General features: G+C 61.2%; 5 protein-coding genes across 6 annotated transcripts; 2 read left to right on the top strand and 3 right to left on the bottom strand.

Moving 5' to 3' along the window:
• Nucleotides 1-320: 320 nt before the first annotated feature.
• On the top strand, nt 321-1,668 carry IUM83_09777 (Pleckstrin homology-like domain; the record flags this gene model as incomplete). The annotated part of the gene is made up of 2 exons (XM_067934242.1): nt 321-1,596; nt 1,649-1,668. The coding sequence occupies 2 exons, from the start codon at nt 321-323 to the stop codon at nt 1,666-1,668; spliced, it is 1,296 nt and encodes a 431-aa protein (XP_067799221.1).
• Nucleotides 1,669-2,432: 764 nt separating this feature from the next.
• IUM83_09776 (TKL protein kinase) lies at nt 2,433-5,216 on the bottom strand (the record flags this gene model as incomplete). The annotated part of the gene is made up of 2 exons (XM_067934241.1): nt 2,433-4,682; nt 4,761-5,216. The coding sequence occupies 2 exons, from the start codon at nt 5,214-5,216 to the stop codon at nt 2,433-2,435; spliced, it is 2,706 nt and encodes a 901-aa protein (XP_067799222.1).
• Nucleotides 5,217-5,562: 346 nt separating this feature from the next.
• On the bottom strand, nt 5,563-8,877 carry IUM83_09775 (uncharacterized protein; the record flags this gene model as incomplete). 2 transcript variants are annotated; one of them, XM_067934239.1, is made up of 2 exons in its annotated part: nt 7,604-7,617; nt 7,665-8,877. In XM_067934239.1, the coding sequence occupies 2 exons, from the start codon at nt 8,875-8,877 to the stop codon at nt 7,604-7,606; spliced, it is 1,227 nt and encodes a 408-aa protein (XP_067799287.1). The 2 variants fall into 2 exon arrangements, with proteins under 2 accessions (XP_067799286.1, XP_067799287.1); XM_067934240.1 differs by having other exon boundaries at nt 5,563-8,877.
• A 2,441-nt stretch (nt 8,878-11,318) lies between these two features.
• Nucleotides 11,319-12,883, top strand: IUM83_09773 (E3 ubiquitin-protein ligase march6; the record flags this gene model as incomplete). The annotated part of the gene is made up of 2 exons (XM_067934237.1): nt 11,319-11,395; nt 11,500-12,883. The coding sequence occupies 2 exons, from the start codon at nt 11,319-11,321 to the stop codon at nt 12,881-12,883; spliced, it is 1,461 nt and encodes a 486-aa protein (XP_067799224.1).
• IUM83_09774 (uncharacterized protein) lies at nt 11,695-12,234 on the bottom strand (the record flags this gene model as incomplete). The annotated part of the gene is made up of 2 exons (XM_067934238.1): nt 11,695-12,034; nt 12,146-12,234. 2 exons carry the CDS (start codon nt 12,232-12,234, stop codon nt 11,695-11,697), a joined length of 429 nt encoding a protein of 142 aa, XP_067799223.1.
• Nucleotides 12,884-12,912: the final 29 nt, after the last annotated feature.

Below are 12,912 nucleotides of genomic sequence, written 5' to 3'. Positions count from 1 at the left end.
GAGATTGCCAGCCCCGGGCCTCGTCTCTTTATCGTTGGGGCCAGCGCCAGGAAAATCCAAGCTCAAGTATCGCCGACTGGTCGAGTGGCATCCCGCAGAAGCAGAAGCAGGTCTGAAACCCACCGAGGCGGAGCTGACGGCGCCGACACCGTTACCCTCGCTCGCTCTCGCTTGACGCCAAGGCAGAAGCCGCGAAAAAGGGCCAGCGCCTGCTGAAACGCACACGCGCGCGCACTGCAGGCCGGTACAGTTCGTTCACTCTGCCTTTTGCGCACCGGGGGGCACGCGTAGTGTGGTCGTGACTCCGTAGCTAGCTGGCCATGGGGCTCAGCCGCCGGGCCAAGGCGGCCGAGTCCGCTTCGGCGCCTCCCTCTTCCTCCTCCTCCTCCTCCTCCTCCTCCTCCTCCGCTTCCTCTCGGCTGCTGGCCTTCTTCCACCGCAAGCCGCAGCACGACCCAGAGCAGGACAAGCGCCGCCACCTGCGCCTCAAGCCCAAGCACAGGCGCCCCAAGCACCGCAGTCGCAGCCGCAGCCGCAGCCGCAGCTTCAGCGGCGCCGAGGACGACGACGCCGCGCCCAGCTCTCCGCACGCCAACGTGCGGCTCTGCCAGTCGCCGGGCGGCCGGGCCAACGTCCAGCTGGCCGTGCGCGTCCCGCGTGACGGCCCGCCGGCCGCCTCCGCCGCAGGTTCGCCGCCCTCGTGCGTCGGCGTGTTCCCGCAGCGCTCGTCGCGCTCGTCGTCGCTGCAGTACTCGACGCGGTCGTCGTCCGAGTCCTCGGCCTCGTCGTCCAGGTCCTCCGGCTCGTCGCTGCGGCGCGAGCGCCGACAGAACCTCGTCGGCCTGGCCATCAGCAGAGACCACGACGACCTCGCGCGCCGGCGGCGGGCGTCGTCCGCGGACTCGTCGGAGGCCGAGTCGGACGCGCCGTCGCCGTACCGGGCGGCCCGCGCGTCCAGGAGCTCGTCCGCGTCCTCGTCCGCGTCGCCGTCCGGCTTCCAGCCCAGAGAGATGTGGCGCGAGAGCTCCGTGGACGAGTTCCTGGCCTGCTTCCCGAGAGACCTGACGGCCGACGTGCGCGTCACGTGCAACGTGCTGAGCCCCAAGGCCTCCAAGAGATTCATGCGCGGCCTCGTCGTGTCGCTCGAGTTCGAGATCCGCGCGACCAAGTGGGCCGCCTACTTCCTGCAGCTCGTGCACGACGCGCGCAAGCACAAGCGCGTCTCGCTGCGCACGGCCATCTCGGTCAAGTGGGCCATCTGCGCCCACGTGCAGGGGGTGGCCCACGCGCGGCTGGAGCAGCAGAAGCGGTCCGACCTCACGCTGCAGCGCAAGATGACGGAGTATCGCGTGGCGCTGCAGTGCGTGGCCGGCACGAGCGTGGTCAAGTACGGCCGCAAGGGCAAGCCCCACGCCACGAACCTGTGCGTGGAGAACGGCGACACGCTGCGGTGGACGTCCAAGCTGCTGGCCCACGCGACGCACATCGCGGTGGACGGCGTGACAGCTACGACGACCATGGGCAAGAAGCGCGTCAAGGCCAAGAACGCCATCCCGCTCGCCAGTATCCTGCGCGTGACGTCCGGTCCTTCGTCGAGTGTCCTGACGCGAGCGCTGCACAAAGGCACGCTGGTGCTGGACGACGCGAGCTGTACGCTGTCGGTGGTGACGCACACGCGGACGTTGGATCTCAAAGCCAAGAGCGCCGAGGAGAGGGAGTGGCTTCAACGCAGCCTGGAGTTTCTGGTGGACCTTGCGCGAGACCACGAGCGACGCGTGGCTCAGCAAGTGGAGCTCACGATCATGAAGCGCATGGAGACTTTGCCGGTGTGGAAGTACGGCCGCAAGGGCCGGCCGCACAAGACGCGCGTGTTCGTGGACCGCTTCGGAGAGGTGTCGTGGCTCGGTCGCAGCGGAGATTCGCTGCAGCTTGACGAGATCATTTCTGTGCAAGAAGGCCACCACACGCCTGTGTTTGCCCGAGCTAGAGCTGCAGGCATGGTCTCAGCAGCCAAGGCGGCACACTGCTTCTCTCTCGTGACCGCGTTGCGGACGCTGGACATTGAGGCCATCAACGAGCAGCAGCGCGACTGGTTTGTGGTGGCCTTCCGGTACCTGCTGGACAAGGTCCATGAGAAGACAGCCGCCATGCAGCGCGAGCGAGCCGAGAGGCAGCTTCGCATGCTGCAGGAGCTTTGTCGCGAAGACGATGAGGATAACTACCTCACTGGTGATGGCGACGACATGTACTATGATGATTGCCCGCCGGCGCGGCATGCGTAAGGTCTCATCCGTGTTGTTTCCTGAGACTAACGTTACAGTAGAATCATTTGTTGTCGGGGAGGGGCTGGAACCGCACGCCCTCGAGCACGAGATAAAATACAAAGCAAAGAGTATCTATCTATTCTATGTTATTCGAGCGCCACAGCTTCATTACCGCGGAGCAAACTGCAGCACGTCTCGCTGCATCTTCAGCCACTCCTCCATTTGCAGGCGCTCGAGCGCACGCGCGTTCGCAAGCCGCTGCTCCACAATTTGAGCGAGAGCAAGTTGGTGGGCACTTTCCAGTACTTCAAGCTGGCCGTTGCTTAGCGTGCTGAGGTCCGTTCCAGGAACCAAGTGGAATGCACGCAGGTCCACAGCGGTGGCCCGTGGCTCCGACACTTCCAAGGCATACTGCATATCTTCCGGGGAATAACGAGCCGAGTCGTTTTGTGCTCCGTTTGCAGTCGAGCTCGACATAGAGAGGCCTAGAGCAGCAGCTTGGGCCTGCGCAAAACTGTTGCGCGTCATAGACTCCTTCACGACCACTTGGTGGCACCTGACGCACTTAAACATGGTCGAATCAGCCGTCCGGAAGGCCGAAGACTGCAGACAAGACGCGCAGTAAAGCTGTGTACATGCCGAGGTATTCTCGTCAGCACTACCGGACACACCACCGCTGCACTGCAAGTTGTCATTTACGAGTTCACCACATAGACCGCAGGCCAGGTAACCAAGCGTCTCAGCCACATTCTCGTTGCTGAGTCGCAGCTTGTTCACCCATCGATCCCGAGCCTCACGTGCCACTTGGTAATTACCACTGGCACGCTGCTGCTTCCAAGTGAGTCGTCCAGCCGAGGAGTAATGCAGACCTGTCGACGTTGGCGAAGCTGCAGCATACGGGCCCATCGCAGGAGAAGATCCAAACCCAGGTCGCCACGGCGACGCAGACGAAAACGAAAGCCCGCTTGAACTAATCGACGTCACCGAAGACGACACACTTGCCGCATTAGTTGACACGGTAGACAGACCAAGCGATCGGAACGCCAGCGCATTCGGGTTCAGCAGCGACGACGACGCGGTTGATCGAGAAGTACGACTAGTGGTAATAAATCCACTGGTATTTTCCCAACGCTCTTCTTGGGCCCTGGCGGATGTATGTGCAACAGCACGCATATCTTGAACTACGGGAGATGAAGCAGCCGCTGCTGACGTCTGGTTCATTCGTGCTGTGATCGAAACTCGGTCTCGAAGATTGCTTGGTCGTTGATTGAACTTTCGTCGAGGATTTTGCGGTGCTGATTTCGGGGGAGACGTAGCCGCAGACTTTCGCCGAGTAGGCGTCGGTAGCGAGGCCTTCTCCTGTTTAGGTGGGCTGTTTTCTTTGGTCAAATTACTGGGAACTGCAGCGACAGGAGATCGTTGCTTCTTGCCCACGGTTGTCCACGCACCAGCAGAAGGATTAGCAGCAGCATCGGCGTCAGCGTCCTCGACGCCTGGCGTTTGGTTTACTTCCGCTTCCTCTCCGTCGCTGAGGACGGCGGACACGCACGAAGCACGCATTGGTGCATCGTCTTCTTCACCCGAGCTAGCTAAGCTTGCGTCGTCGCCCTTCGTTTCAGGTTCGTTGCTGGCCGATATCGTGATCTCACGATCAGGTTCAACACTGCTAGGCTCCTCGATAACAGATTCTGGTTCAGCAGATATGTCACCACTGACGGGGCTCGGATCTTGCTCCGACTCCTGCTGCTGCTGCTGTTGCTGCTGCTGCTTTGCTGCCGCCTTACGTTTAGCCTTCTTGTTCTTCTTCTTGTTCTTCTTGCTGCCCGTAGCATTGCCTGTTCCAGTAGCACCTACAGCATTCTTGTCCGCCTCCTCCTCCATCTCCAGCATGGCCATCATACGAGACGCTGCCTCCTCCTCCAGCTGTCTCCAGATACCACGCAGGTGCTCCACACACGGGCTGCTCTCACGCAGCTCCGAGTCCTGCGCTTCTTCCAGTGGTGTCTGCCCGATCGCATTCCTCAGGGTAATATCTGCTCCGAATGTCAGCAGCGTCTTGACGCACTCCAAGTATCCGCATGACGCGGCCAGGTGCATGGCCGTGCTCCCTTCCCTGTCCTGGAAGTTCACGAGCTCGCCGTTCTTCTCCAGCAGCATGGTCACGATCTCCGCACGCCGCTTGTCGCTCTCCGCGTCCTGCTCCGGGTCTTCCCCGATCATCACAGCGCACAGCAGCGTCGACGCGCCGTACTGGTTCAGCATGTTGACGTCCGCGCCGTGCTTCAGTAGCACCTTCACGGCCTCGGCCCGCCCCTCAATGCACGCCCAGATCAGCGGCGTGTCCGCGTTCACGTTCCAGCAGTCCACCACGGCCGCGTCGCACTCGCACAGCGCGGCCACGATCTCCGCGTCCCCATTCTACAAAAAAAAAATAATTAGAATTTCTCTCTCTACAGCTACAGTAATAATTATGATGTGTCTCCCCTCTCTCTCTACCTTTGCAGCGAAGTGCAGGGCCGTGGACCGGAGCTCGTGCGTGCGGACGCCCACGTCGGCGCCGCGCCGCAGCAGCGCGCGCACCACGTCGCGGTGGCCCTCAGCCGCGGCCACCATGAGGGCCGTAAAGCCGTCCACGTCCACGTCGTTGACGCCCACGCGGCCGCTGTCCAGGATCTCCTCGAGGCACTCGAGGTCGCCCTCGGCCGCGCACTCGTAGAAGTTGATGGCCCACGTCTGGCCGTCCGCCAGGTCCACGGAGAACTCGGCGGTCGTCACCTCCTCTTCGTCCGAGTCGGCCGGCGCGTCCGCAGGGAGGCTCACGGTGGCCAGCACATGGTCGGATGCGCCTTCGACTGAGGAAGAAGATGCACGTGGTGGCCCGGCCGGAGACGCGGACTCGGCCGCACGACCAGCTTGCGCAGCGGCCGTCTCGGCTTCCGCTGCCGCCGCCATTGACTTGTGATTGACGCGGATTTGTGTAAATGTGGTGTGCAGGTGCAAAACCCCAATTCGACCATAGAAAGGCCGGTGTCCAGGTCAAGTTGAAGTGGTGAAAAGATGCTGTAGCAACATCTTTTTTTGTAACCTACTGTATTGTGTGGTTGCGATGGTGATCGATACATCTACTTTCAACGACAAGCAACTTAGGGCGAGTTTGCTCGTTCACCATGGCATATTACACAACCAGTCAAATGTATTATTTTTCCTTGCCACTCGCAAGACACAAAAGGGGACAACCACTCAAAAGGCGATAACAGTCTCAAGTGCTGCTCCCTAGGCACCTCATCACGAGGTCTACTTAGTGCAACAATGGGTAGTAGGCGTCGTCGGCCATCTGAGGGGAGTGAGAAGCCACCACTCGGCGACGAACAACAACGAGCGCCACCACCGCAATCATCGCCGTGGCACCCAGCAATGCCGTGGCGGCCGGGTGCTCCTGGGCGGTCGCAGTCAGGAGCACCGCCGCGTAGTAGCTGTAGTCACTCGAGTACGCACCCTCCGAGGTCGGCTCGCAACGCATGATGTCGGCCTTGTCGTCCGGCAGGTCAAGCAGCGCCGTGCACACGACCTCCGTGTCCTTGCAGCCCTGGCAGCACGGCTTCTCACCCGTCTCGACGATCGTGCACTTGTCGTCGGCCTTGACAACGATACCCCCACACGCTTCGTACAGCCCGGCCATATCGTCACCAGCACACGCATCGTACTCACACTCGGAGTCGGGGATGTCGAATGCCGGGCCCTTGCAGTCCGAGATGGAGAAGTCACGCGTGCATGTCTCCGCGCGAGAGTTCCCGCTAAACTGCTTGTACGTGAAGGTGCATTCCACATGGAAACCCGTGGCCGCTTCCGTGGTGGCCTTGTTCAGCATTGTGACAGCGAACCGAGTCACGATCTCCGGCGAGTCTTCTGTCACACTCAAGATCGTCACGGGGGTGCGGCCTTCCAGCGCACCTGTGCACTCAACCTCGGACACCTTCATCCGCAGCTCGTCACGAGAGTACTGCAGGCCAGCGTTCGGGTGGAAGTCGAACGTCAGCTCGGCAAAGTCGCTGCCCGGGTACGCGCACATACCAGGGCCGATCGGCAGCCTGGACACCGATGTCTGGTACCACATATCGTTGAACTTCTCGCACACGCTCACAGGGCTGTTCACGTGGAGGTGGACGTAGAAGAAGAACCGGCGTACGAGGCCGCACTGTGTCCATGCCTCCAGCGTGACCTTCGTTTCAGGGTTGGAGAACGTCAACACATCGTCGTTTTCGTACACGATCTCTCCATACTCAGTGTCCTTGCCAGTCTTCCACAGCTGCCACGACTCGCCCTCAGAGACAATCTTGAAGCGCCAGTACACGTAGTCCGTGGCCTCTCCATATCCGTACGAGGCCGCGAAGTTGAGCTGCTCCGTTGTGTCGATGAGTTCTGACAGTTTAGCTCGGAAGTCGCACTCGCCGTCGGTCGCACCAAACGCAGTGCAGTCGAGAGAGCGGTGGATTTGAGTCACCGTCTGGTACGCCTGGTCCTCCACTTGAGCGAGCACCGCCTCGGATTCGGCCTTAGCGTCTTCGGTGATGGACGCAGTGACGGTCGCCAATGTGTCGCCATTCATTACGAGGCACTGCTGGAACTTGCACGTCTGATCGCTGTCGCCGTCGCAGTAGCGCGCGTCGTAGTCCGAGCCGCAGCGGTAGTCCGTCCACCACTCCTTCAGCGCCGTCTCCATCTTGCAACACCTCGTGCACTGTCCGGCAGGCACGGGCTCAGCCGTGTTGTCACAATCCGACTGGTCGTTGCCTTTCAACAAGGGGTTCGTCTTCACCTGGTCGCTATTCAATAGATCAGTCAGCACCTTCGTCTTATCGAAGCACGCGCTGGCTTGGTCGCAGCCACGATCATTGTAATCCTGGTCGAAGAAGTCGCGGCGGCTGAACGACTCGGAGTCGCACCTGTTGTTCACACTGCACGCATCGTTCGAAGCCTTCTTCGCGAAGTCGAAGTACGTCGAGGCGAGATCGTTCGCCTTGTCCAGGTTTGCTTCCGTGAGCTCAGCCGAGTTCGTGCAATGCACGGGGTCAGCGATATCGTCACAGAAGCTCTGAGGGCACGGCGTCGTGGCTTTCGGGCGGTTGTTGTCCACGATGACGAGACAGCCCGAGCAAGTCGCGCTCGAGAAATAATCGTATGCGTTCACCTCAAGGTGGTACTTGCCGAACGATGTGAACTCCATGTCATCGATCTTGGCGTCACGGTTCATCTGGTAGTCTTTCCACGTGATCACGTTATCGTACGTTGCTGTGGGTGGCCCCATGGCCACCACCGGATTGGAGCTCGAGGCTCTGGGGTTAGCGAGCACGAGCTCGGCAAACGTTGGCGGGAAAGAGACACCATAGCCGAAGTTACCACGGATGTCGGACGCCTTGTACTCCTTGTTGTGTGTTCGCTCGGCCGTTAATTCGATGCGCGGGTTCATGTATCCCTCCACGATGTTGTCTCGCTTGTCAGCGACGTAGCCATCGCTTGGGAACGGCACAGGGAGGCCCCACTTGGTGGCCACGCCCTTGAACGAGCACACCTGCTCGTCGGTCTCCACCTTGTGCTTGAATCCGTTGCACTCAGCCCAGACGCAGGGACAGGGTTCATCGACCACCTTGTTGCAGGCAGGGCGGCCGTAGTCGTTCTCGCCAAGCTCGTAGCCGGCGGGGCAGTTGCAGAAGCACTGGCGGTCACCCGTTGCGTTCAGGTATGTGACGGGGACGCCGTTATCCAAGTTGGAGCAGTGCAGCGAGCGTGTCACGGTGAACGGGTTGTACATGAAGAGATCTACCGTCTCTTCCAGCTGGATACAGTTCTCGAACGTGCCTTCACAATTGGTGCCGCCTTTGCAGATCTGGAAGTTGAACGTCTTGGACACTTGGGTGCTGGTCTCGAATTGCATCACCTCGCCGTACGACACCTCCCCAGTCACAAAGGAGACAACCGCGATGGGTTTGGTCGTAAGGGTCACGTCTTCGTCAGCCAAGCTAATGACAGTGCCAAGACCGGGGAACGCCGCCAGCCGCTGGAGGTCGCTCGGCAGCACCTGGTTGGCTAGCATCATTGGTGCGGAGGTCATCGATCCAGGACCGCCTTGGTTCTCCATGGTGGGGTCCGCAATGCCTTGCTTGTTCTTCTCACTGCGCTCCTCGCACGCCCCGGGCACCATCGTCGACTGGAAGGTGATGGAGAGGTCGCCCCCGTAGGGAGTGGTGCTGAGGCTCGTTTTGACTTGGTTGACCCACTGCTGAACGATGTCCAGGGCCGTGTCGTTCAGGCACTTGGAGAAGGCCAGCACCACGCTGACTGGGCCGTTGTCCTCGGTGGTCTCCGTCTCCGTGCACATGATGTGCCCGTCGGGCCCCGTGATGTCCGAGTAGTAGTCGTTCTGCAGAGCGTGCGCAGCCACGCCCTCAGACATGAACATGGAGCTTGGGAGGTCGTAGGGCAGCGCGTCGAACGACACGGTGCGTTCTCTGCTTTCGGCCAGCAAGGACTCCTTGACGCCCAAGGACGCACGCATGGCCGACACCCCGAACGGCAGCTGGAGAGCGCCCACGGCGAGCACCCCCAGTAACTTCATGGCGGCTGCTGCTGCTGGAATCGAGAGGCTTGGCGGCTTGGAGCGGTAGAAGTGGTCGGGCAGCGGCAGATTCGCGAATGGCGAAGGCAGTTCTTGCTCCCGGAGCGCTGCCACCGTCCGAGAGCGAAGATACAGGCCCGGACCTGCGCGCGAAGCGTCACGATCAAGTGCAACGAGGCCCTCGCGACCGCAAATTGCCAAAGATTCCGAGCGGGGAGTCGCGGTTGAACCGGTTCTGGGCGTTGATGACCATCAGATGCTTGTCAAATTGAGATCTTTGCTTTGATAGGGATACGATAACGGTTCGTTGATAGGGATACAATAACGGCTAATTTGATTGGGATACGATACGATATCTTCCCCTTCTCCGAGTTCCTCTATATTCTAGCGCCTAACTCTGGCCTAGAGCTGCACGCTGCAACCCTTGTGGTTTGGCGCCTAACGTTAGCTCTACGTCGCAAGGAAGATTGTGCCCGAGTCGCTTGACTCGGAGGCGGAAGGCACGCAGTCAAGCGAATATACGCGTCTTCTCAATTGAACTCGGGTCAGCAAAATCGCACGCCGTAGCGAAGCCCCCCAAACGGATGCCTTTGAGTCTTTGCCTGGCCACGAAGCGTGAACGCATTGTCCCGCGACACCGCGCAATGAGCGCGTCCGGGCCTGCTACTAGCAGGCCACTCGCCCAGCAGCCTGCTTGGCGAGGCTTCAAGCGATATCTTGACTCGGATTCAAGCTGAAGGGTCGCCTAAAAGACAAGCATGCGTTGATAGGGATCGCGAACGGGTGGCTGCGCGGGCCCGGATAAAGATCGCGCTGGTCAAAGACTATTTTTGACAAAGCGGGCAAACGACGGAGGAACTGACGCAAGTTGGGGTCAACTTCGTGATTCGTGCCTCGGCATGGCTCGCCATGCGCTCGATACAATATGTCCTTGCAGCATCACTCCAGCAGATGCCGAAGCAGGTTCGGGTTGCCGTTCACCCGCGTCCAACTTCGGCTCCCAGTGGGTGACGCTTCGAGTGCCTTCGATGCGCACAAAGTCGATGATCAGATGCACGCTTTGACTCAGGAGCTGGTGGGCAAAACTTGCCATTCTCATTTAATGAGAGAAGCTTGGCAATTCCAGGTTTTGCCAACCGTTGGCAGACCGCACCTGTGTGCTCGCGTTGGTGTCTGTGGCACTGCTTGCATGCTGATTATTAAACGCTGCTTGCACCGAGGAGCAATCCGCGCCAGATGCACGGACCTTATGGTGACGTGGGGCGCTCCATTCCGCGTTTGGCAGCCTCCGCGGTTAACTCATCCTCGAGACCGTGAGGAACGACGCTGCCCGACCATTGCGGCCAGCAAAATTGCCGACCCAGCACCGGCTTTTAACGTGGCTTTAGAACGGTTGATTTTAGTATAGCAAGCCCTGCCTGTACAGCCCAGCAACTCGGTCCGCCGCTGCGGCAGCGTTCGCTGGTCGCCAAGTTGAAGGCGGCTCCGTGGTGGGGTCCACACCACCGGCACGGCGACGGAAGCCCGCCATCATCACCTCAACAGCCCCGTCCGTCTTTTACCTGCCCGGCCGGCGCGCTGGACGCTGGCACGATGGCGACTGCCGTGACGAGTCGGTCCGCCGCCATCGCATTATAGTGCCGTAGCGGCATGGCCCCGCCATCAACCAATGCCGCAGTGCAGTGCAATGGCGATCGCGGGACGGTGGGCAGCGTTTCGACGACGGCGACTGAAAAAAAAAGAAACGGCCTGAGTTGTGGTAAAAAATCACCAGACGAGTGGCACCGTGGCAACGAGCCCGGACTGCGCGGCGGCATGTACTATTTGAGGCCGGGGCTCGCCGACGCCATGCAGCGGGCCATGATCACGCTTGGCGGCTCGCCGTCGGGCTGGGCTGGCATCGCGGAAGCCGCGCGTGGGTCAGAGGCGTGTGTGCCATGTTACTTCGTGCGGTCGAGATCGGCGACAGCGGCGATTGGCCGCGCGCGATTTTTCGCAGGCCCTCTATTCGGGGCGGCGCGGCGATAGGCTCGCCGCGGTGGCGCGCATACTCGCTCCGAGACGCCCGAATAGAGGGCGGGGGCGTCCGCTCTTTGTCGCGACGATAAGATTCCAGTATGGGGAGTCAGCGCTGGGGGCGTTTGCACGGAAAACTGAACTCCGCCCTCTCGCTCTCTCTCCCCCTCCGTGTTCTCGCGCTGGAAAGACAAAACGGCCCAAAAGGAAAGAAGGCAACCGCGACCGATCCGTCCAGCAGCTTCGCGCCGCCAGACAGCAACAGGCAGCGCCGCCCCCCCTCTCCCAGTCCGGAAGTTAAGTTCTCGCCCGCCCGCGAGGACCAGGAGCTCGAAGAAGAAGGAGAACAGAAACGCAGCGCGCCCGCGCCGCCTCCTCGCAGCTCAGTTCCTCCCTCCCCTCCCTCCCTCCCCTTCCCCGTCACAATGAGCGCCAACTCCGACCGGAGGTGGAGTCTCGCGCGCGCCACCGAGTTCTTCAGCGGCGACGGCAAGCCCGACATGTACGCTCGCTCGCTCGCTAGACTCCCTCACTGCGTTTTTGTATGCGCGATGTGACGCTCACGTCGTGATGTATGCCCTGTGATACGATCTGCCCTTGTGCCAGGCTGGACATCCGCGGCATGACGGCCGTGACCAAGGGCGCGGCCGGCAAGCGCGACAAGTTCCGCAAGAGCGTCTCGCGCTGCGGCGTGTCCATCTACGGGCCCAAGCACTCGGCGTCCGCGTCGGCCACGGACGGCGCCTCGCAGCGCGAGAAGATCTTCATCGAGGACCCGCGCGCGCCCTGCCTCAACATCGACTACTCGAACGAGGCGTACCGGCTGCTGCCGTCCTCGGAGAAGTTCTCGGCGCACACGGGCGTGTGCCAGATCCTCGGCACCAAGTGCATCCGCGGCGGCAAGCACCGCGTGCGCGTGGGCGACATCATCCGCTTCGGCAGCGTCGGGCTGCTGGTCACGGAGATCGACACGGGCGGCGTGGGCCCGAACGACGCCACGCTCAGCCCCTCGGAGGTCAACAGCCTCATCCAGCGCGTGGTGTGCCACGACGAGGCTCTGGCCGACGTGGACAGCGGCATGGACACGGACGACGAGAACGGCGACGCGTCCGGCAACGACGAGTCCAAGCCGCGCTCGTCCCTGCAGCGCCAGAGCACCAGCGCCATCTGCTACGTGTGCTACGACGAGACGGAGGACGACAACCCGCTCATCGCGCCCTGCAAGTGCTCGGGCGACACCAAGTACATCCACCTCAACTGCCTCAAGCGCTGGAACACGAACGGCGAGAAGAACGAGATCTGCACCGTGCTGGACGAGAGCAACGCGCGCACCTGCTCCATCTGCAAGGCCCCGTACCCGAGCAAGACGCGCCTGCCCAACGGCAAGGTGCTGTCGCTGCTGCCCGACCGCCTCAACCCGCCCTGCATCATGTTCCAGGTCGTCACCAAGCACTCGTCGTCCACGCTCAACCTGTCCACGCGCTACCAGCTCAGCTACAAGATGCTCATGGACAACGACATCCACCGCCCCCTCATGGTGGGCCGCTCGTCGCAGTGCGACCTGGTGCTCAAGTACCGCACAGTGTCCACCATCCACGCCGAGATCCACTACTCGAAGGGAGAGTTCTTCCTCAAGGACGCCGGCAGCTCCAACGGCACGCTGCGGTACATCTACCGCCCGCTCACGCTGCACAACAACCAGTCGCTGCACGTCAAGTTCGGCCGCACGGTATTATCCATCAAGCCGACCAAGAAGATCCGGCTGCCGCACTTCTTCGGCACGGCCGGCCACCTTCACGGCAATGGCTCACGGCTGGAGGACAGCGGCGTGCAGGACGACGACGAGCTGTCGAACACGTCCACCCCTCGTAACAATAGAATCCGATACTACGCGGCGCAGCAGCAGGTACCGACGTCGCAGCAACAGCAGCAGCAGCCGCAGCACGCACGCCAGAACTTGCAGACGCAGATGCAGAACTTAGATCTGTAACGTCCCGTAATGTGCGTGCTCGTTGGCCT

This window comes from Phytophthora cinnamomi, assembly GCF_018691715.1.
Source record: "Phytophthora cinnamomi strain GKB4 chromosome Unknown Contig5, whole genome shotgun sequence".
Taxonomy (NCBI): Eukaryota; Oomycota; class Peronosporomycetes; order Peronosporales; family Peronosporaceae; genus Phytophthora; species Phytophthora cinnamomi.
The sequence above is the reverse complement of the archived record's forward strand: the minus strand, read 5'-3'. Positions and strand labels throughout refer to the sequence as shown.